The sequence below is a fragment of the Haliaeetus albicilla genome, chromosome 8, assembly GCF_947461875.1.
Source record: "Haliaeetus albicilla chromosome 8, bHalAlb1.1, whole genome shotgun sequence".
Lineage (NCBI taxonomy): Eukaryota > Metazoa > Chordata > Aves > Accipitriformes > Accipitridae > Haliaeetus > Haliaeetus albicilla.
The window spans coordinates 13,942,457-13,966,772 of record NC_091490.1 but is presented as its reverse complement, the minus strand read 5'-3'; the positions used below and the strand labels follow the sequence as shown (position 1 = coordinate 13,966,772).

General features: G+C 34.2%; 1 protein-coding gene across 3 annotated transcripts in view; it reads left to right on the top strand.

The window, feature by feature from the left end:
* USP33 (ubiquitin specific peptidase 33) overlaps positions 1–24,316 on the top strand; it is a 43,465-nt gene that overhangs the window by 6,282 nt on the left and 12,867 nt on the right. The window contains exons 4-18 of one of the 3 annotated variants that reach the window (XM_069789001.1): positions 1,024–1,077; positions 3,161–3,223; positions 5,711–5,863; positions 8,151–8,250; positions 10,760–10,829; positions 12,166–12,279; positions 13,044–13,122; positions 15,248–15,668; positions 16,071–16,211; positions 19,048–19,160; positions 20,436–20,608; positions 20,711–20,814; positions 21,398–21,431; positions 22,270–22,315; positions 23,035–23,215. In XM_069789001.1, the coding sequence (XP_069645102.1) occupies positions 1,024–1,077; positions 3,161–3,223; positions 5,711–5,863; positions 8,151–8,250; positions 10,760–10,829; positions 12,166–12,279; positions 13,044–13,122; positions 15,248–15,668; positions 16,071–16,211; positions 19,048–19,160; positions 20,436–20,608; positions 20,711–20,814; positions 21,398–21,431; positions 22,270–22,315; positions 23,035–23,215 (1,846 nt within the window). The remainder of the gene's footprint in view (positions 1–1,023; positions 1,078–3,160; positions 3,224–5,710; positions 5,864–8,150; positions 8,251–10,759; positions 10,830–12,165; positions 12,280–13,043; positions 13,123–15,247; positions 15,669–16,070; positions 16,212–19,047; positions 19,161–20,435; positions 20,609–20,710; positions 20,815–21,397; positions 21,432–22,269; positions 22,316–23,034; positions 23,216–24,316) is intronic. The other 2 variants (XM_009919837.2, XM_009919835.2) reach the window with 2 other exon arrangements.

Genomic DNA, 24,316 nt, shown 5'->3' with positions numbered 1-24,316 from the left:
CACTTATTTTAGCTACATATCTTGTCATGTATTATTGGTTATAAGATGCATTTAAGTGTTAAGCATGGGTAAAATCTTCTGTACTGGAATAGTAAGGTTTAAATGAAGTACGGGAAGAATTATAGGCTTGATAAAACTGAAAAACTATTTTTCAGTACTTGACACTTAAAGATTAACTTTCCCAGCAGTGTTTTCCAAAGCAAGTGATGTTTTAATGGAAATATTAGTTAAAAGAGTTAGCATAACAGCAAGCTGAACTTTATTTTCAGACACTGCCATTGTAGCAGTTATTTGGAATGTTAACGTAATATAGTATAACTGACTTGACTTCAAGTAGAAACTGTAACAAAGAAATTTATGCTTAAGTTTTTCTTGGAGAACAGGTGACTTTTTGATGGAGCAGTCACAGTTTGAGAAACTGCCCCTGCCTGAAATCTTGGTTTCCAGCTACTATTAATAAATAGAACAAAGAAAGATCTTGTAACCCATTTTAGTAGCTAGGAGGTGATGAAAAGCCAAACTTTTTCTGTCCGTGGTGCTAAATTTCTTTATCTTAAAACTCTAACAGTTTAATTTGCTGCTGATGCTGGGTATAGCATTTCTCTAATGTTGCATCTATTTTTGTAAACCTTTGCGGGTAGTGTTGACTGTCTGCAAATAGGGATAAGCAGTTATTACAAGTTCTATCACTTTCATTTCTTTTTATGTTAAATTTATAGGAAAGACCAAATTTGAGGATTTTATAATAATGTGATATATGTTTATGCTCTATTCAGAAGACCAGTTTTTGGGTTAAGATGAAAACTCAGAGATCTATCTTAATGTTTTACTAGAAAAATATGCTGATCTTAAGATTATGTGAAGCAAAGAAAAATTGGGCTGGTTATCAATACATCCTTTTTTTGTCTTAAAATTATACAGCTGATACTGAGCTTTACAGTATTTTTTTCTCATTTTGTCTTGAAGTTGTTGTTTACTGGTGAAAGTAAATGAAATAATACTTTGTGTGTTTACCTTTAATAGGGCACTTGTCAGGACTGTAAAGTCAGAGGACCCAACCTTTGGGCATGCTTAGAAGTAAGTTGTTCTGTTATTCCATAGTAGGGTCCTTTTCTAGAAATCTGTAGATAAAGTTGGTAGTGGTTTTTTTAATAAACATCTGTAGTGAAGTTCTTTAAATTAGTTTCTTTAAGTTATTTAAAAGCAAAACATCTTGTGCAGTTTTCTATTTTTAAAATTATTTACCCTCTATCAGGTACGTATTTCCTGTAATTTAAGAATACTGTGTTTTAAATGAGATTTTTTGGAAATAGCACATTAAGGTTTCTTCTTCAGTTATGGTATTTTTTTAGCTCTTAAAATTTTTTTTTTAATCTTTTCCCCAGGTCTGTAGATCTGAAAAATAATATATTATTCCTGAATTAAGTTACCTTCTATGAGCCTCTCTTAGCATTTGTAGTAATAACATCTAGCAGTAAATGCTGACTTTTTACAGCATAAAAATACATACTCTGACTTTTGTATTCTTGAGCAGAAAAAGGAAAAAAATTTATTTTGAAACTTGCAGAAGCTTGTATAAACATTCTTCAAACTTTGTACGAATTTTGTACAGTCCCTGGATATAGTTCTTTCTTAAATATGCTTTTGCCTTACTCTTCTTGCTGTCTACAAAAAACGTAATTTTCAGTGTATTAATAAAAAAAAAAGGTTCTGAAAATGTTGCTTCTGATTAATCTATGATACTGAGAGGAAAGTATGTAGCTAATTTAGTTTTTAAAATGTCTCGTGAGTTCTTCGGACATACAGCTGTTTCCAGAGATTGAAATTTCGCTCTATAGGCTTGACTTCATTTCTTGGCACCTTTTGTCTAAGTCCTGTCAGGAAGACACCTAGGCTGAGATGCCAACATTTAGATGTATGTATGAGTATTTTTAAAAATCTACTTCTTTAGTTTCCTTTTAGGTAGATTATGGTAACAGTTAAAAGATCAGATTATTTTGCTTCTTCTATCAATAAGAGATAGAAATGAAGGGGGAAAGAAACAGTGTTTAATGTCTTTTTGTTAGATGGCTTGAAGTTTAATTACATTTAAAAACCCTCTTGGGAGTTGGAAGAGGTGTTCAGGGATGAATCAACCTGGCAGGTGGGGAAATGCTGTGAAGCTTAAAACATGTTTTTTATTTTTCACTTATAGCTCTTAAACTGTTATTGAAAAACTCGATTTCATACCAACATTTCCATAGGAGAGTTTTGTAATTGCAGTAGGACACTTAGTGTCATGTTGCGATATATCTTCTCTTGGATGAATTGGCATCTTGCCTTCACCTTTTTCAGTAGAAAAACATGGTGAGATCCCAGCATGTTAACCATCTGTAACTTAACAAATATCTGTGATTATTTAATACAGAAAATCGACTGTGTGCAGCTGCTATTTGATTGTATAAATTAACATGGTTAGAGAGTTATACAGATAACATGCTCTTATGTGATTGTCTTGACTCATGCAAATGAGGAATTAATGAAAATCGCCTGAAGATTGACAGCTGCAAGATTCCACACTCAACTCAGCCAAATATGCTTTGCAATTAGCACAATTAATATCAACAATTATTTTGCATGTTATAACTAGAATGTAGTAAGTACTCTAACCATATAGTGCTGGAAATTCTTATGTAAAAGTGAAAAAAACTAATTAATTGTGAAGTAATGCTTTTCAATGTAGGCACTGCAGATAGGGACATACAGGCATTTTTGTATAAATGTGTCATGTTCTGAGGCTGTTGCAATTCACTATTTTAGACACTGGGCTAACTTCATGTTTTCTGTAAAAATCTCTACCAAATAATGAATTGTAAAAAATACATGTCGACCTTAATCTGAATAAATATATCCAAATGGCCAAACAATTATATTCCAAACACATTTAATGTCTAACACTGCCCACCTGTGAGAGGAGTTGAGTTAAATCTTGCAGTGTTCTTATTTGCTTTAGGTGATATTTATTTTAACACTTAACTTTGCACGTCTCTTGGTTTGTGTAGGACTCTGAAAGTTTGAAATCAGAGTAAATTTTAAAGGAACTGTCAGTATATTCCTATTCTGTAAACCTGTTTGACACCACTTTTTAATTCTGTATACTTCTTCATATCTTGTTCAACAGAACAGATGTACATATGTTGGCTGTGGTGAATCCCATGTTGATCACAGTACCACCCATTCCCAGGTATGTGTATTTGCTAGTAATACAGTTACTTGAAGCAGTGAAGTAGAGTTAGAGAACTTTTTTTACTCATGTTAATGAAGTCAATAACCTGTGTTAGTATAACTGTTTGGAAGTTTGATTAGCTATGATTGTTTTTCATCTATAGAAGCAGGTCTTACTAATTTAGGAGTATGTGAGTATACAGTCTTTGTGCAGCTGCATAATTATTTGTGTAATCCTTACATTATTGTGCTCCTTAAAAGAACATGGTGAAAATTACTGATGATTTTCAAGATGCATGGACAAAAGATTTCTTGAGTACTTCAGTTTATATGTTGTACTTCACTACTTCAGTCTAACTTTTTAGGATTGCGGCTGCCAGATGGATAAGAGGAGAGAAGTTGGATTAATGAAGATGAGAGCTGAACAGGTGTAAGATAGGAAGTATAAATTATCAGAAACAGGTGCTTTGTTTCTGCATTATGCTCCCTGTTCCAGTGGCTACAGATGAAGAACGTGTAGACTGAGCTGAGCATATCCTTTCCTGCTATGTCCTGATTTTGGATCCAGCTTGGTAGGAGCAGTGGAGTGTGTGCACTATGTTCCCCAGCATGCCAAGTTCTGGCAAGGCTGGACAGCTTGAATGCATCTGTTTGGGTCTTAAACTCACTGTCTGTTCTGTGCACACACATGTACAAGTGGAACGCTTGCCAAAATGAAGCAAATGAGATATATCATTCTCTCTTAACAAATATACTGGGGACAGAGGGATGGCAGTTTTATTAATATGTCATTTCAGAATTGCTGACTTTCTGATTAAATTAAATTCTTGCCACCAGTTTACAGTTTGTCTGTCAGAAAATACATCTAAGGTTCCACACTGAGCAATTTTTGGTCCCTAAAAATACTAAAAAAACCCCTGGCGAATATTAAAATGAACAAGTAGTATATACCAGGGTTTTACAAGAAGTATGCTTTATGACTGCATTTTACCACCACTCCTGATTTTTTTTTTTTTTTTTAAGCAGGGCTTTGAGAGCAGTGCATATTTATACAAATCAATAGTGCATTAATATAAATCTATATAAATACAATTTTTTGTTGCCAGCTATTTAAGCTGAATCACAGTTCTAAAGCCTTTACAATAGATATATAAATGAGCAGCTTGTAGTGCAATTGGAGAACAGATGGTCCCTGAATTTCTTGCCTACAATTTTATACCTCTTGGCTTTCTACGGTAGTTTATTCCTGCTTTACATGATGTTTTAGCAATGTTACGTACTTGCCAAGTAAGAGAAAAGGAAAGGATAGTTGCTTGCTGTCCATGACATCCTTGTCTTGATTTTCATGTTACTTAATTTCTGGATTTTAATTTTTTTTTTTTTTTTTTCAGTAAAAATCTCAATAAACTCACTACAATGAGAGAAACAAGGTTGATGTGAATCAGTTTATTTCTGCTTACTCTAGTTTCCACCAGCAAGGGTCCCTGTACTGCAAATGATCATGTTCATTGTATCCACTTCAAGAAAATTCATAAACTGTTCCTCTGGAGACTTGTAATTATTTATGCAGCTGAAGCTGCAGAATCAAGCACATTCTCATGATTAAAATTGTCTGAGATATTTATGTAATCTGATGTTTTTTAGTAGGGGGAGGGCTGCTTAATGAAATTGTAGCCCACAGTTTATATTAAAAGCATTGTTCTTGTACAAAGCCTTATTAAATGAGGGGAGGAGGAACCTGGGCATCCTGCAGCAGTTGTATTTGCCTAATTTCTGGCAAATCTGTCATCTATAAACCTGGCTGGTGCTGACATAATAAGGAAGAAATACAGGAAGGATTGGTGGAAATATTTGGAGGATGATAGCAACTGTGTGCACAATCATACAGTAAGCAAAGAGGTTAAAAAAAGAAAGATGAAGATTAGAACAGTAAAAATATTCTCCATCTGTCAAATTTTTATATTGATTCACAGTATGAAGCTGTCAGCAAAAGAACTGAGTCTAGGATGTTTGTTTTGATATGAACACCTCTTACTGTAGCTGAACTGAAAATCTTACCTTACTCTTCTGACTGATTGTTAAATAGCTTGAATTTCCTACAGCAAACCAGTAGAAATAAACACTGCCCTTACTATAGAGGAGTTAGGTGCCATTATGACCAATAGCAGACATTCCTGGAAAATTGGTTTGTTCTGAACTGTAACATTTCTGAGAATAGGCTTTCTTCTTACTTTTGTAATTACACCAAGGCATGTCAGATATGACAGTGGCTTAGATTCTGATTGTACCTTGTTGCTAATTTGAGTGACTTGTACTAAAAATGAGTGTTGGATAGTTTGTGCTAAAACTTCAGTAATTGAATTGCTATTTTTTAATATTCTAACATACATATTTGTTTCATTGTTGAAAGATCTAAAATTTTAATACTTCTGTTCTAGCTTGCATGTAGCAATATTTAATTATTCCAAATTTCTGAATCACAGTTTTGGTTTTTGTTCTGTTTTAGGAGACAAAACACTGTCTAACTGTCAACCTTACTACACTCCGTGTTTGGTGTTATGCCTGTAGTAAGGAAGTATTCCTGGATAGAAAATTAGGATCTCATTCTCCACTACCAAATCCAAGACTGTCTCACCAAGCACAAGAAAATAGTGTGCAGGTATTTTTTTAACCCAGTGAAACAAAGGCAGCTGTAGCTTTGCAGTAAACATTGTGTCTTCTCTCAAGTGAGAGGCTGACTTTTCCTCCTTTCTTGTGGCTGAACTTTCTATTAATTTCTCTCTATTTTTATAAAATTTCTTGAAAAAGACAGGACTCAGCTTTTGTGTTCTGTCTCTGTGTACTGCATGCTTCCTAAGAATGCTTTTTTCATCTTATTGTCTAATTGTTTGTAATCTACAATAAGCCGTAAGATACGGACAAAGCACAGGTTTAAATTTAAGGTTACAAGATTAGAATAGTTCACCTGTGCTTCCCCATTCTGTCAGCTCTTGAAAATGTTATTTTCAAAACTCATTACAGTAATTGCTGGCTAACTTTCAGGGAGCAGCAGAATGCCTTAGCATGTGTTTATGGATACTTGCCTGAGATACTGTGCTTGTATAAATGAATTTGTACTTTTAGAGAAATATATGCTAATTGTTAACCTCATTTAGCTAGTAATACAGGACACTTAAAGGGATTCCTATAACTTAGTCTCTGAGGTTTAAACATGTCTAGTTTTCAGTTTTGATAAATGACTGAAAAGATCTTGATTTTTGTGTATGTATATGTGTGGGTGAAAATTTTTCCAGCAGAGTGGTATACACACAAACACTCCTAAACAGGTAAAAATTTAACTACTATGCAAGAATTCACTAAGAAGGCAGTAGTAACCTGTGTATATTGTATGTATATGTATAAGTTTAATTTTGGGGTAGAAATATATTGTGTTAGATTAATGTGGAAAAATACATATCAAACTAGAAATCAGGGGAATGCTATTAGTGTTTGCCAAGGAGTATAACTATGCCAAGGAGAAAAATATGGCCAGTATCTGGGAAATTCATATTAGTCAAGTAAAACCAGGCTTAAGATTGTAGTGGTTTATATGATTATAGCATCAAAAACAAGCCTTTATAAAAGTGCTTAGCTGTTCTAACTCTACACTTGTTAACAATTGACGTAGTAGCTGCAGAGTAAGACAATGAATAAAGCATTAGCTAATATTGGAGACAAGTTAGAGGAAAAAAATAAGCAAAGTAGACATTATACAGAGAATTTTGAAATATGCTATTTTCTTGTCTTGTTCTTCTGCAATTTCAACGAGGTTTATTTAGATTTGTTTTGTTATCTTCTGGTTACATTAGTCTTTGCTGGCATCAGTACTGTTCACTCTGGTAATATCTTTTCTAGATAAGTGTTGTCTTGGAGAACATTATGCTGCAATTTCTGAAGTATAATTGTTTGGTATAATGCCTGTATCTGAAAAAAAGTTGTTATTTCTTTATCCCATATTTAATGTACTTACATAAAAATGACAGGTAACTTGGTTAGAGCTAACACAAGTATAAGTACAGTATTTCTAAAATTGTTTTGCTTGAGGCGTAGAGCTGTGGAAGAGATACCATGATGCACAGGTTGGACAGAAAGATGGGCAGTTTTTCCATGTATGTAGAGAGGAAATATCCTTTAATATTTTCACTTCAAAGTTTAGCATTTAATAGGAACGTAATCTGATCATTTTCTCATAAAATGCCAGCAGCTCAATTGGAATAGTACCATTGGAATATTTTTTTTTTATTTAAATTTTTGTCGTCCAGAAATTCTGGTGACTTGATATAAAGCTGGGTGAAGACTTCTGAACTTCTGTTATACTTGACCTGTTTTAATCTTCCAAGAAAATGGGTATAATATACAGAAAAATCAGTAGAACTTACAAAGTCTGTCAAACATTTTGTTTAGAATTTTTATTTATGTGCTCTTGCACTCACAAAAAGAGCTTGTCATGCAATAAATGTCTGCCTGCCTAATATTTTGTTTTTCTATTTGTATATTTTGCTTCCAACAGTTTAATTTGTTAAATGTAGTGAGCCATCTGGTGGCATATCAAAAATATATGCACTAAATTTTATGTGATGGCTACTGTGTTAGCTTTTCAGTGCTGGCTTACTGGTTATCCAAGGGAAAGAAATACTATAACTTGCTTTGTTTTGATTCTTCAGCTGTTGCCATAAAATCATGCAATGTTGTCACTGCTAATCTGAAGACAAAAATGTGAGGTTTTTCTTAGTAAACTTTATCAGGGTAGCTGTGGAATCCTGTTCTCACTTTGTGCAGTGAGATTTCAAAATGCATTCACATAATTTTCAGTTTCTAGATTTGTTGGTGAAATTATATGTAAGCTTAATTAAGAGGAAAATTGATAAATACAAGTAAATATACTTTTTTATTATTCTCCTTACAAGGATTTTAAAATACCTAGTAATCCCACACTGAAGATTCCGCTGGCAGCTGTATTTGATGACTTAGATATAGAAGTGGAAGAAGATGAGTTAAAGACTAGAGGTAATAAAAGCAAAATCTAGTGCTTTATTGCCCTTTATGACATGTGTATGTCTCCAAGTCTGTACTCCAGCTATGTACTAGTTCTCTTCTAAGTGGAACTGTTTCCTATTCTGCACCAAGACCTTTATTTTTAGTTTCACCTTTATTGCAGCAATCTTTACTTACCTTCAGAGCAGAGACTGCAGTGATAAATGTAGTGCACCCGTGCAAGCAGCAACAAAAATAAGAAAGCATGTTGGAGTAATGTTTAAAGTAACTAGTGTTCTAGCCACTCTGGTAAAAGTAGTTTTTTCTAAAATCTGTTCTAATGTTTTCTCCTGTCCTAAAAGGTTCCTGATTTGAATGCTTATCCCGCATTTTGGGTAACTTTTCTGAGCCTGTAGTATCCCAGTATGGGTTTTTGGTTTTTTGTTTTTTCCTTTTCAGTAATGGATTTTGTGCACTGCCAAACTTCCTGGTATAAAGGGTTACCTCACCCTAATATTAAGCTATTGTAAAGATGAAAATGAGAGTGGATGAAACTCCAAACAGTGAAGCCTCCATTTCTCATTTCATAAGAGAATATAATAATTATTATTTTTTACAAGTCTTAAATTGGTATTGATCATTTAGAAAAGTATATTTGTATTTGTTAGTAAAGAAAGTATTTCTAACTACCATTTTCTCAGAAAAATCTGACCCGCAGATTGTTGGTTTTGAGATGCCAATGCATATGTCGCAGCTGTTTGTTTTCCATTAGTGATTATAAAAGAGTTATTCTAATTTATGGACCTCATTTCTCCTTTACTCATCTACTACCAGCTTTCTTTCTCCTAAGTCTGCTGGCATTGGCCAAAAATCCCTACTTTGCCCCTTCTGTTGTCTGGCATGGTCTTTCTGGATATGTCACCAGCCCACTAATTTGCCATCTGCCCAGTTAGTTTGTCCTACCAATGTGTGTATTTGTGTATCTTCTTGTCCTACTAATATTTTTGGGAATGTAACTTGTATAGAAGTAATAGACAAGTAGAATTGCATTAAAGTTCCCAGTGATGTTGATGTGACTGTGTTAATACATTTCTTAAATTTAAAGGAAAAACTTCTTTAGCTCCATTTTAACTTTATTCTTAAAATTTCTTTTCAAATGCTTTTGATGAAGCAAATATTAGAATATATCTTTGCAAGAAAAGAAGTCTATTCAAAAACTTTACTTGCAACACTGCAGGCTGGAAAACCAGTGAGAGTATCTTCCTGATAGATCTTCTGCTGTTAAAAAAAAAAAAAATTAAAAAAAAAAATTAAAAAATCCTATGACTGTTCTTATTTTCCAATTTCAGTAAGAATGACTGTCCTTTTTGTAGCAGAAATTGGAAGGGCAGAATGCAGGTTTGGATGTGGGAAGCAGGACTATATTTCCATTCAGACAGATAGAAAAACCTTTTAAAACTTGAAAATGAAGTTCTGTGTATTAAAAAATTCAACTGAAATAACCAAACTGTTTTTTAGCTGTAAAAGCATTTTCTTAGTAAGTTTTATTTTTCTGCCACAGACTGAAATAATTGGGGTAATTCCTATACTTCAAGGATTGCATAGAGCCAGTGGTGTTGATTGCTGAATATTTAAAGTTTTCCAGTCTTACTGTTTCTTTTCTTATAAATGTTACTGTTTTCTCCTACAAAAGCAATTTTGTTTTGTAATTACTTGCTTCATTAATTTAACACTTCAGTAGCTATGAATAGCAGGTGTTTCAGATGAATTTTTTTAAATTGAGCTCATGTGGTAATTATGACTTTTTTGAACAACATCTCAAATATTGGAAGAGCATTTTTCATGACTGCATAATCACTGAAAGAATATATGTTAATTGTAACTTTACTATGTAGTAGAAAAACTATATGGACATTAGTAAAGAAAGTAAACAATCTGGGCTTGAAAATAAATTCTGTGGGGAAGCCTAAACTGAGCAGTCTGTGTATAAAAATAAGGGTGTATAATTGGCATAGAAAAAAGACTGATCATAGGTAATTATAATTCTGATTCTGAGATAATCACATGCTGAGTAGGTTTTGAATGTTTAGCGTAATCTGACTGCTAGCATGAACTTGAGACAGAAGAATGAAATCTTCCTTGAGAAGCTTTTGGTAATATGATTAATGGTTACAAACACAGCATAGCAGCCATTTAACTGAACAGGTAAATCATTAAGTTAAAGTAAAAAAAAAATTGATAAAAGTATTTTAAGTTACAATCTGCAGATGTCATAAAACATCAAAAGTTAGTAGGATGCAATACAATCTACTTGTCTGAAGTGTTCTAGTCAGCCAAAATCAAAACATTTAATTACTACTTCTAGTTAGATTAGTATTCCTTTAGGAGTCCTTTGTTTCTTTTAGTTACAACTCTGCATTATAATTGGCATCAGAACTGTTACATGAATATTTAAATTAATACATATTTTTTAGGAAGTATTTTCCTTAATGTGTCTTGTTTTGGATTAACAGACTAGCTGAATATTCATTCTGTTTTTCAGGTCTAACAGGATTAAAAAATATTGGAAACACTTGTTATATGAATGCAGCTTTACAAGCTCTTTCTAACTGGTAAGGAAAATGATTGTAAATGTAATTTTATATTTGCTTATACATGCATTTTCTGAAGAGGGACTTAAGGATTTTGAAGTGCTGCACTACCATGGAAGAAGACGTGTACTTGCTAAATCTCAGTCTTATGTATAACAAACAATTGTGTCACTGATAGGGGAAAAAAAGTGTTATGGTATATGGGCTACTCAGCTTTTTCCCTGTTTCGTTCTAATTCCTCACTGTCCTAAATAAAAATATATGCAGCTCTAGAAATTAGAGGAAAATCTGATAAAAGCTATTAAATTTGTGGGTTGGTTTTTTTCTGCTACAGAAGAAATCAAAGAAAATGCATAAGAATAAACCCTAATTAAAGAAGAGACACGCTAAGATCAAAAGGTCCAAATTCAGTCCTTACAAACAATGCATCTGGAACATTCTATGCTAAATCATCCTAGGAATGGCTAGAATACAAAATCTTGTCATCCTGTGGGGATACCAGACAAGTTCACGAGGGAGAAAGCTACAAAAGCTGAAGAGAGGAAAAAAACTATCCAAGTCTAAAGTTTCTTGCACTACAGATGGTTTAGGAGGGGACAGTACTTGAGCATATATCATATATGCTTACTGTATGCATCTGCTTTTGGCTGCAATCCAAGACAGGATACAGGGCTAAGTAGACCTCACTAAGATCCTCTCCTGAGGGAGAGGAGAACTGAGGCGAATTTCTCTAGAAGGTAAAGAAGTGGACAAGGCATCTAATCATGAGGAAATTATTCTGTTGAGAAATGCCAAATTTTGAAAGTATGCTGGGATATCTCCTTTCTTGGATAAAACTAGGTCCAATCTGTATGAGGGACTGTGACTTCAGAAGGGGGGTTGATGGGGGAGAAGTGAGAGAGTATGTGAGTTGGCAACACTGCATGAAGCAAACAGATAGTAATCATTTAAGTATAAATTATTTACCTACAAACATCATGTGGCACTATTGGATTCTAGAGAAAAGAAGATTTAAGATGCTGTTTATGGACTAAGCTTATGGTGATGGTTGCTGTAGTGGTACATGTGTACTTCTGTGATGGCTAGGAGGAATTGTCTTGAATTTGAATCCCATTAGACAATTCTGGTGCTTTAACAAATGTCAGAGTACATTTGAGGAGCAGTGTTGCTGTACTGCTGAAGTTGTCCTACTAGGAAATGTTTGGTTGCAGCATTTAAGGATCTAGGAGATTTGGTTGTTCAATTACATAATAGTATTAGTCTTTTTTTTTTTTTTTTTTTAGTGTTGTATGAAATGTGGATTTCCTCTTATATTTTAACAACCTGAAACAAATCCTATTTTCTTCTTTTTAATCAGCCCACCTTTGACGCACTTTTTTCTTGACTGTGGAGGCTTAGCGCGAACAGATAAGAAACCAGCAATTTGTAAAAGTTACCTCAAGCTGATGACAGAACTTTGGCACAAAAGCAGGTATTGCATCATTTTGGTGATGAATTATTATAAATAAACTCCAGAGTCATGAAGGATGCATTAATCTGTCCTAGGTTTCTAATTTTTTATTTTGTCTGTATGACAGAACTACTCTTGTAAATTAAGGAAGGAAAGACTAACTTGCAGGATTTAAACACTTCTTATAAAACACTCCTTCTAACCTGATCTTTTCCATGCTTACCAAAGATGGGACAAATAAGTGATGTAAATTGTAGTAAAGGAAGATCTGACAAGAAATACATAATAAACACTATACAAAGTAACATTAAGCTTTTAAAAATAAGTTTATATCTGCCAGAAATACATCTAAAATGTTTAACTACTTTATCCCCTGTATGTCCTTCATTCTGTATCAATTTTTTAGCAATTTCTTTTATTTCATTATGTGGAATTTCTGTTATCTCTGTCTAAGAAAGTACTTCAGAATATAAGTACGAAGGTAAAGAAATGGTAATTGTGCATGGTACCAAGAGTATGTCTGATTTGTCATCTGATTCTCTGACGAGCAATGTGGCATAAAAGGCCTGATACAGTCTCTATTTCTGTTAGATGACAGATTTCAAAAAGATTGTATAGTTAATAATTCAATACCAATATTACGTTTGGTTAAGATTAATATTATTGGTGTTAGATGTGTTATAGTTCAGTTGCAGGTAAAATTATGATCCCAGTAAAGATAGAAAAGTCCACTTAAATGCTTGCTTTTTTATATATATTTATATATTAACCTTTTTTTTCTTTAGGCCTGGTTCTGTTGTTCCTACTGGTTTATTTCAAGGAATTAAAACTGTTAATCCAACGTTTCGAGGCTACTCTCAACAGGTAAAACCTTCTGATATCTTTTAAATCTGCCTAAACCATAAAGTTATGTCTTATTTTTAAATCTAATGCTTAAGATACCATGCTTCCTATATTTGCTTAAAGCAAATGCAACATAAACTTTAGTTTATATGTTTCAAATGTAGATCATCTGCAATGGAACCATCAACAGTTAAGTCGGGTATTATGTTTGTTTATACCAAATTCTCAGAAGTTGAAGGCCTTTCCAGAATAACTACTTTTCCCTTTTTTCAGGAAAAATAAAATAACATATATCTAAACCTTTTCCTTTTGTGAAATAATGCTGCTAATATTTGAGCAGTCCCAGAAAACAAAGTAAAGGTGTTCAGAAATAAAAAAGAATATAATAAACTTCTTAATATTCATCTAGCAGTTAAGTTTTTTTAAAAAATAAATACATAGTATCCAATTTTCATTTAGAGTCTTTGAAAAAAACCAAAACAAAACCACTGATGTGTGTTTGGTAAGCAGTATTGTGGGAACTGACAGTTGGTAACTTGTTAAATAGGCGTGGATTATTATATAGTAAAGGCATTCTTCAGTTGATCCTTCATACAGTATCTTGCTGAATTTATACAGTTTGCAGTACTTTATTAAAAGCTTTTGGGCTAGAGGAAAAATTTAAACCCTGTAATTAGAAAAGTTTACTAATATCTTCCAGGAATCTGCTGTTATTCAAAGGAATCTTGCTGTTTGAGTTAGCATGTTTTGTATTTGTGGAGTTGGAGGATTAGAACACGTTTTGATGTTCAAATGCTGCATGTAGCTATAAAGAAAATGTTTAAATAGTAATCTCAGTGGTTTTTTAATTTAGTCATGAATTTCTTAAGGGCCACATGAATTTCTGGAAAAGTAGAAAATCAATCTTGATAACTAAAAAGAAACTGTATGGAAACTTGGTTCTTGCAGCTTTTAACACTGATGGGAATGTCTTTTTCCATGCAGAGCAACACTTAATGAGAACCTTTTTAGGTTCTGCCTGGATCATGCTTCAGTTGTATGTTTAGTAGGTTTCATGGCAACAGTTAAAACAAAGCAGGTCTTTCATGACCAACACTCTCCTATTGCCCAGCCTTGCCAAGTTGGGCAGCCAATTGGGCAGCCATGTCCAATCTTCAGGGAGAAAAAAGAATTCTTTTGCTCTATGACGAATGTTTATCAGTTAATTTGAGTTTGTTGTGGGTTTTTTTGTTTGTTTTTAAAGGATTACCAGCAAATAGGCATATTAGATTTTTTTCATTACCCAAAACTCAAATCTGATAGTTGTAGTTTTTAAGAAAAAGGATGTTTTCTAGTCAGCACTTGTGAGCTTAATAAGTAATTGCTATGATGAATGGGAATGTTGAGCAGCAAAAATTGTTATTATGAACAAGCAAAATACAAAAAGGAAACTGGAAGAAAATAGAAGCAGTAGTAGTTGCCAAGAAGAGGCTATTGTTTTCTTCTGTGCTTGCTTTGTTAGATATTCTCTATTGCCAGGAACCAACCTGCTGCCTGGATTGTTGAAATTTGGTGGCATTTAAGATATTTCCAAATATGGATTAGACTTGTAGTAATACTTGACAGCTCTTTGTGGAAACACTGATAGTTGAGGAATCCTGTCCAGGCTTGAGAAGAAGAATTAAAATCTTGTTGACAGTATGATGCAATTGGAACTTCCATACCCAGTGAAAGCAAGGCTCTGGTTGCTTTGCTGAAGATGCTGCGTAACGTTAAAAGTCTGTCCCTGAAGCATTCCATTACCAGCAAAGCTGGATTCTGACCACAGTGTTGGTAGTTGCTTGCATTATGTTTATCATTCGTGTAAGCTATGGCAATATTTTTGTTAAAGTTGTTGAAATAAGCTTTTTGGGAATTTAAGTGTTTTGGAAGAATCTTGTATGATAACATTACCTGTGACAGGCAAGAAATGGATGCAGGAAACAAATATGCAATCTGGAAATGAAATTTCTTTTGAACATTAGATCTGGGACAGAAGAATTTACCTTATTCTTCTTTAACAGCCAGCTATAGCTTTTGCTTTTGTTATCTGTATCTTTTCCTGATATAACTTTAATATCTTCCAAATATAATGGAATAATATTGTAAAATTCGTTTAAAATCCTAGGATGCACAAGAATTTTTGCGTTGTCTAATGGATTTGCTTCATGAAGAACTTAAAGAACCAGTTGTAGAACTGGAAGATGCCCATCTGATGAGTGTTGAAGAGAGTATGGAAGAAGACAAGAGCCAGTCAGATGTAGGCTTTCAGACCTGTGAATCCTGTGGTACTTGTGATAAAACAGAAAATGATGCTATTTTTAAACCTGTCTTAGAGGATCCTGCAGAGACAACCATGTTAATTCAGGATGATGATAACAACTCAATCACATCCAAAGACTGGCAGAAAGAAAAAATACCAAGCAACAAGCTTAAACAAACAAATTCTATGGAAGACTTGGAAAAAGACGCAAACACTGCTTCAGAGACCACTGAATGTTTAAATAATCAAGGAACTGTCAAAGTACAGATACACAGCAGATTCTCAGGTAATACATTATTAACGTGTTATTGAAATAGTTGAATTCTTAGCTAGAATATCTGTGTGAGTGGAAATGAGTTGTAGAATACAGTAGAGGCATAGGTCAAATAGGGTAGGTGGATTTACTTGTAAACAATGCACTTTCTTAATTTATTTTTTTAGTTTAGGTTTTCTGAATTCAATTTGACTTCCCTTGAAAAGCTAAAGATTTGTACTGGGTAAGGTTTCAGATAACCCAGAAGAGTGGGGTTTTTTGGTTTTGTTCTTAACTTAAAAGGTATGTTAATTGAAATGGTGAAATGGTGCTTCATTCCTAAATGTCCAGTGACCTGGCAGTGTGGTTAAATAAATTACATGACCATTGTGTCTGTTCATAGAATTTATGAAATAATGCAAATATTAATTGCAGAGTACATCAATGATGTCCACATGAATGATATATCTGCAGCTCAAACTTCATCATCAAATGAAGGGATGAACTCACGTTTATCAAACAGTCCTCCAAAATCATTCCCATTGTGCTCTTCACTGGCACCAGTCCACAAAAAAGGTATAGGCCCTTTATTTTCTCCCTCCTGGTACTGAATTGCTCTGTATTACAGTTTTCAGTTTTGTTGTTTCTTGTGTTTTGCATAGCAATACAGTATTGTTCTCAAGGGTTTTTTTTATCCCCTATCCCTTGTGAGGAAAGGGAGCATTATGTAAGCTGGACATATGATAAGACTCCCTTTACTCTGTAAAATTTTGATTCTTTTGAAGCATGAATAGTATTTGCCTCTGCTTTGGGAGGATGGAATAATATTTTTAGACAACTTTTTCAATTGTACGGGTTTGGAGAGAGGGGAAACATGTGAGAAGTTAGTACCCCTGGAAAGTTAATGGTTTTCAGAGAACAAGTACATTGGTTCTTCAGCAGAAGTTCAGTAAGTCAACATTTCAGTCTATTAAGGTTTAAGGAGCCATGTGTATCTATACTGTAGATAGACTTGTAAATGCTAGCTGCTTTCTGGTTGTTACTGTTTCTGCTGTGTAAAGTATTTCTTTTGGCACTTTCCCTAGTATAATGCATTTATCAGCATCCAGAATTTTTAGACTTTTACTGCCTTTAGATACAAGACAGTGCAGCTTTAGGGCACAAGGAACAATATATAATTTTTTTTTCCCCTTATTTGTCTAACCGTAGACTGTTTTAATAAAAGCTTGTCTTTTGGAACATGCTTTTAAGGCTCGCATTAAACCAAATCAAAACAAAAAGCTCCCACAACTTTAATATTGTGATCCTGTTTCATTCAACAGGCTGTCCAGGGTAAGTTCTGAAAATGCTCATGTTATCCTTTTAATGCTTTAGCACTGATGTTGAATGATGATTTAATAGATTTAAATCATTGACCTCCTTGGTTCATTTGTTCAGCATTTTTGACACTGCATCTGTACTACTGCCTCCAGTTTTGGCTTCACCATTACAGGAGGGTTTTAGACAAACTGAAGTGAGTCTATCAGAAGAGGTACTAGGTGGCTGGAGTTGGTCGTGTACAAGGAGAGGTTGAGAGACCTGGGTTTGTTTAGCCTGGAGAAGGAAAGACTAAAGGGGAACTGCTGTTGTCATCAGCATTATGGGTGGTTATAGAAAAGGCAGAGCCAGACTTTTCTTGAAGCCATGCAGCAAATAGAAATGGAAGCAAGTTGCAGAAGGGAAAATTTCTATTAGATGTAAGGAAAAAAATCTTTCAATGAGTAGGTGAATATGGAACAGAAGCCAGTGCCCAGAGGTACCCCGAGGTTCTTGGAGATGGATATTCCAAAGTTCAGCTAGAGCTGCTTTGAACACAGACTGTACCAGATGATATCCAAAGGTCTGTTCCAATCTAGACTACTGATTTTTGTCACTTCCTAAAAATTTAACTCTTGGTCATCTTTATTGAGTATTGAGGGACCAGATATGTATACAGAACTGACTAGGAGAGTAGTGTGGCAGCCATTTGCAAGCTCACAAGTTGTTTTTTTAATTCCCCATAATGCTAGGGGAATTCCCTAGTGTTCTAGGACTTGTGTCTGAGGGCTAATACCTAATTACAACACATGTATTCCCTTCTTCTTTTCCATTTCTCCCTTGCTGAAAGCACATGGTGTCTGTGGGGTGTCACAATTCTAAGATGCCCCTTCTTGTCAGCATCTTCCATTTCTTCCTACTGTTTGTTAGTGTAGATAAATATAGCACATCCTCCACATCACTGATAAATAAAGACTTTAGAACCATCTTAAAGCAGTTTAGTGACAAAATGAGTGATTGAAAGGAACCTTAGAGAATTCTGGGCAAAAAGCTCTATGAGACAGTTTGTGTCTGTGATAAAATATATCTGATATATTGTGGAAAAAGAGGGTTTTTCAGATTACTTCTAGTGGCTGTTCTTTCTGCTGGAGACAGTTTTGAATTCAGACTTTTTTATTATTTTAGAAATCTTTCTAGGTATGGGATGATACATAGACAATACATAATACTGCTGGACAGTAAAGAGACAAGAGTACTTGCTTATGGGCAAACACTTTATGTACAAAGGAGCCTTGGGAGCTTGTGTTCTATATGAAAAATTTATTGGAGTAATTCAGTTTCCTTCTCACTGTAATTATTTTTATGTTTTGCTGCCTATCTTGTTACTGGCTGTCAGCATTTTGGCAAAGTTTGCCTTTGACTCCTATAAGACTTCCGAGTGGTCTCTTGGGTAATATACTGTTTCCAGAAGAGGTTTTGTGGTCTTTGTTTTAGCCTACCATTCCAGTAATCTGTAGAGCCCAAGAGACTGCTCTGGTGTGTTTACCTAGTTAGTAGTGGATTTGGGTGGGGAGTGCATGTTATTGGCTTGGAGTTTTACTTTATTTTTTTTTAATAAGCTGCTGTTAGGCTGGACTCTAATAGTCCATTTAGTCTACTTCAACCCACTGTCATCAGTGTTGTGATACAGTAAGCTTGTGTAAGAGCTCTTTAGCCCAACATGGTTAAAACTTCCTGGAAAGATGTGATCAAACTAAATGTCAGATTAAATGTGCCTTTTTAAGTTTACACCTTGGGCGATCCCTGCCAAGATTAATCTTGTTAGCAGCAGGCTGTAGATTTCAAGACTGGCAGTCTGAGTTTTACTTAAACATGAGGCAAAATTTTCTGCTGTTTTTCCCCCGTAAACTACTTGGGGAACCTACATGAATTGCCTGGTACTAGCAGTAATCTGGTTCTGTAGTTTCTAAGAAATACTTCGTAAATAGAAAACAGGGCTTGACTCAATCTAATCTTAAATATGTGTGATCTCTAATTATATTATGCAAAGTTGAAGGAAATCGGAATCCACTGTATCTTGATTTACTTTCAGCATTTTATTTTTGTCATTTTACAGTTTCAACTGTATCATCACCAAAAAGGAAGAAGCGCAAGAAGTACAGGAGTGTTATTTCTGATATATTTGATGGGACTATAATAAGCTCAGTACAGTGTTTGACTTGTGATCGGGTGAGTAAGGAGGGGAAGTTCTAGCTTTTAATATGTTTTTTTTCCCCAATACAAATACTTGTGGCTTTATGAATACAGTCATTCTCTGGTAACTTTATTCTTTTGTGGGAGATTTCCTCAGAAGGTCAGATTGTTTTGTACTTTTTTACTCAAATAGTAATAGCAGCTACTACTAGCACTTGGTATTTAGACTAGCTTGCATTCATTGAGCTGGATATTTACTCAGAGCTGAAAATAACATTTTGAGAATTGGTTACAGCAAGGACGGAGAAAAAGGCGTGCTCTTCAATGTCACTTAGGTACGATTAGTTTTTAGTAATGTTCTGAATATCCTAATGCATACCTGCTACTGTCCTAAGTTCTCAGGTATGTAATGTTACAAAGAAAAGTAAAAGACGGTAGTCTAATCATACTGCTATAACAGTCTTATTAGGTAGACTGAGGCTGAGAAAATTCATGTCTTTCAAAAAATCCAAGTAAAGACACTTACTTTTAAAGGTGATATGAATCATTAACTGCTTTCTGAAGTTACCCTCTTAGAATTACTTAGAACATGTGATCTTTTAAAAACGTCAATTATCTAAATGTATCTAGTGGACCACTTCAGTTTCAAAGCAATAGTATGAAATATTGGATATCCAAATCTTTGCATTGGGGACAAGTTTCTCAACATAAGGTTTAAACCTAACCCTGATGCAGTTGCATGCCCTTACTGCTTGCATTGTTTTACATCTAAGAATACCGAGACCTCAGGGTAATCTCGTGAGCAAGTTCAAAAAACAAATAAGAATTTTTAAAGTTTGCTTGATGTTATACTCTGTGACTGTGTGATCGCTAAATCCAGCATGAGAGAAAGGAAATGCACAGCTGGGTCTTTTTTGCAGCAAGTCCAGTTACATCAGGTCAAGATAATGTCAAAGTAAAATACTGTCAAAACAATGGGCTGAAGCTTTCTGAGACTAACTTGTATAACAGGAGCCTGAGGCAAAAATGGTAGTGCGTTGTATGACTAGTAGGAAGACAAATAATTAATAACAACTTAAAAAAAAAATTCAGTGATAACAATGTGCAAGATTGCTCTAAAATGTTTTTTTTTCTTCCTCTTTTTTAGAAAATGAATTCTTACATCTCCATATTTATGATTAATTGGCTACCTAGTGGAATTTTCAACTATACAGTGACTTAGTAGTTACAAGTGAACTTTACAGAATTCAATTTAATTGCTGTTTCCCTTCAAGCTTAACTCTATTTTGTTTCATTTGTTTTCTTCTTTAGCTGTCTGTAACCCTGGAGACCTTTCAGGATCTGTCCTTACCTATTCCAGGTAAGGAAGATCTTGCTAAACTCCATTCTGCGAGTCATCAGACGTCTCTAGTCAAGGCAGGGTCATGTGGAGAGGCGTATGCTCCCCAGGGATGGATAGCTTTTTTTATGGAATATTTCAAAAGGTAAATAATATTTACCTTGTCTTATTTATTTATCTATTTTGAAATTCCAGTTTCTGCTCTTCTGGCAGAACATTTGTTGGTTTTCTTTCTTTTCTGTCAATGATGTTTCAGGTTTGTTGTCTCATGTGTTCCTAGCTGGTTTTGGGGTCCAGTTGTAACCTTACAAGATTGTCTTGCTGCCTTTTTCGCCAGAGATGAGCTCAAGGGTAAGAGGTTAATTACACAAACGTGTTTCTTCTGGGGTCTTTTCCTCCTGTCACAATAAGATGATTAATATCTTCTTAGATTCACACAGTTAAGCAAAGGCCACCTGTTAGACTGTACTACAGTCATTCCTTGCTCTTACGGGATCATTCATTTCAAAAAGGTAAGCGTCTCACTCAACTGAATATTTGAGGCAAGAAATGCCCATAAAAGCTGCTTTAGAAATGTCAGGTAAATCTGAATTTGGTTTAATGAAATTTATCCACTGAAGGTTCATAAAAATTTCAGAAACCACTATATTAATACTCATTCTCATAACCTCAATTTGGATTTAATAAATTATTTCCCTTTTAAATTATATAGCATTATCTCTTCAGATTATGCTGTACTTTTTCATAGTTGAAAATGTAAAACCTAAGAACCTTTCTATTTAGTTGCTATATCAACACTTTTATGGCTGTTAGATATTGAATGCAACCTAAAGATAAATTCCCTTGAAATTTGTATATCAAATATATGTGCTTGTAGGATAACTATTTGGATTTAGGTAATGATGGTTGTTTTTCTTCTCCCTGATATTTGCAGGTGATAACATGTACAGCTGTGGAAGGTGTAAGAAGTAAGCTGGCTTTTACCTTTGTTTGTTTTAACTTGTCTTGAGTGCTTTAATGCTTCTGTTAGTCAAGAGGAGGCATTTATTTCTGTTGGATATGTCATGGTACTATTAATCTTTTGATACTACCTTGTGTTCTGGCTGTCAGAAATTCAGTATTATAAAGGTCCAGGAGTCAGGAAGCACTGACTCACTGTACCATATTGCAAACCAAATGTGCTTAATTCTTTTTCATGTTCCCTACAATTTTAGATCTTTCTAAATTGTTTTTAATTGATAAAATAAAAGCTTTTAGCCCTCTATATTACTAGCAGGTTTTCATTGATATGCTGTAGGTCACCTCAGTGTGTTATAAATAAATACTCTATGGCTTTAAATACTAAAGAACCAAGAAACAGAAGTGGTCTGAAGACTGATTAAAGTCCTTTATGGAAAAGGAGTGTTATTCCTTGCTATATAACTGGTGATCTGCTGTGGGTAATTTCTTAAGAAACCAACTGAGTTTATTTTTGTTTCTCTTTGCTGAATAATCAGCTTTCATGAAGCTTAAAGTTCTTTCCTTTATGCTAAGAGAAACTGTTAGCTAGATGGAACTTGATTATCTGTACTTGCTGCTTTGAATTTTTCAGCAGTACAGATTGTCTTTTCTTCTGAAGCGTCATTGTTTGTATCATTTTGGCTACTCCATGTCTAGTCTACATTCCAGAAATATTTTGGGTTTAGTAATGTAATGTTCAGCTTAAGACTTTTGCTGATCTAGCACAATAAAATAAAACCTTTTCAGAACTAAGTATTGGTTGTTTTGATTTGTTTTGGTTTGGTTTTTTTTTTTTTCTTTGCTTAGGTTAAGAAATGGAGTGAAATTCTGCAAAGTGCAAAAATTTCCTGAGGTACTGTTACTACATGCACTTTAAAGCACTTTTTTTGCATGATTAGGAATGTGGTAAGACTAATGAGTTGCATGGAGTAAATTGTGTTTATAATGTTATATGGCGAAAGCATATCTTCATACTGCCATTTGTTTTAAGAATGTGAGCAATGTTTGATTATTCACCCTGTAAGAAAGCGAATGTTGTACATGAAAACTAAAGTTAGAAGAATGGGGTTTTTCTATGTTGTTACTGTCAGCCTGCAGAACTTACTTATACTGTAGATCATAGAATTAAATACCACAGCCAGATTGGAAATCTTTTGTATAAGTAATGCTTGTAACTTTACATTTTAAAAGTAATCCAATCTTATACTTCAAGACATGAGTTGATAGCTGCAGTAATCAGGAAGAATTAATGTCCCTTGTAACAAGATTGTGCAATAGGTGCATTGAGGAAGAGAAAAGGCATGTTCATTGCTGCATCAGTGTTAGTAACTGTTCAGGACTGGGTTTTTTATACTGTCAGTAAGATAAGTCTTTGATAATTATAAATTCATTTCTAACTCCTTGAGCTGCAATTGATTTAAAAAAGAAAAAAAATCTGTGGAACACAGCGCTTGTGATAGTTGCCTCAGGCCATAGACAATAAAAGGAAAAGATGGCATGCACAGTGCACTTATTAAATATCAAATAGTAGCATGTATAGTTCTTGCGTGAATCTGTCGATCCTTCTTACAGATATTGTGCATTCATCTCAAAAGATTTAGACATGAACTTATGTTTTCCACAAAAATTGGGACCCATGTGTCCTTTCCCTTGGAAGGCCTTGATCTTCAGCCTTTCCTTGCGAAGGACAGTCCAGCTCAAATAGTGACTTATGATCTCCTATCTGTCATCTGCCATCATGGAACTGCCAGCAGTAAGTATGATGTTTGTTGTTTTGTCTTTGCAGTTGATATTCACGTCAGCACTTCTGTTTAAGGGTGATATCCATATACTGAAGGGTAAATAGAATAGCATTGCTAATTATAATGTGAAAGATAAATGCTGTGATTTTTACCTTGAACTATAAGATGGCTTGCTCTTAAAGAGTTGACACATCTTTGAAATTGTATGGCATACTTAAATAAAATTGTAGGTCAAAAAAAATTAACAGATCCTCAAATATTAAGTAAAAAACCTATATGCACTATTGAAAGTGAGCAGTATAAATGTACACATAATGTTACGTGCCAGTAGATGACCAGTTGATTGGCTGTTCTACACAGCTGCTGTTTGTCTAGAGTTTTGATGCTTTTTATGCCTTGCTTTTTAGTTCACAAAGCACCACAAAGATGCCAGTGATTTTTTAAAAATATGTTCTCTTGGATGATTGCTGCCAATTAACCCCCAAAAAGGCAGTAACTGCTATTTATGGTTAGTGATGAGTAGCTGAATAAAGGTCTTATTGCTATATGTCAAGTTCATTTCTGCCTAGGTGCTTCCAGCATTTGTAACATTTGGAAAATAGGAGAAAGAAAAGTTTGAAGCCAGAAACTTAAAAGATTTTTATAGAAGCTACCCACACGCTCATAATCCCCAAACTTGCGGTATCCATTGTTTAGATGAAGTTGTTTCCATTTTTTTCTGGATGCTTTTTCATCTTCCATTTAGTGCTTGCTGAATGATGTTTCTCGTAATCAGTTTAGTAGATATTTGATTATTTAAGTATTGGTAGTTGAATATGTATTTTAAAATAGTAATAATTTAAAATACATTATGAATAGTCTTCAAAACACAGTTAAGTATGGTCTTGATATCATGTAGCTATTACACATCTATGCTAATTTCTATTATAAAGCATACAAAGTTTTGAAGAGTTCATTGTGGAAACTGATTAGGGTAAATTTTTCGGACAGTCTTATTCTGGTTTGACTGTCATGGTTCAGGAGTGCATTAGTCAACAAGCTGCTTGAGGAGTTCAAGAGTATGCTGAAAGCGGTGTGCAACTTCCCACTAGCTGATAGAAATTCAGAAAAAA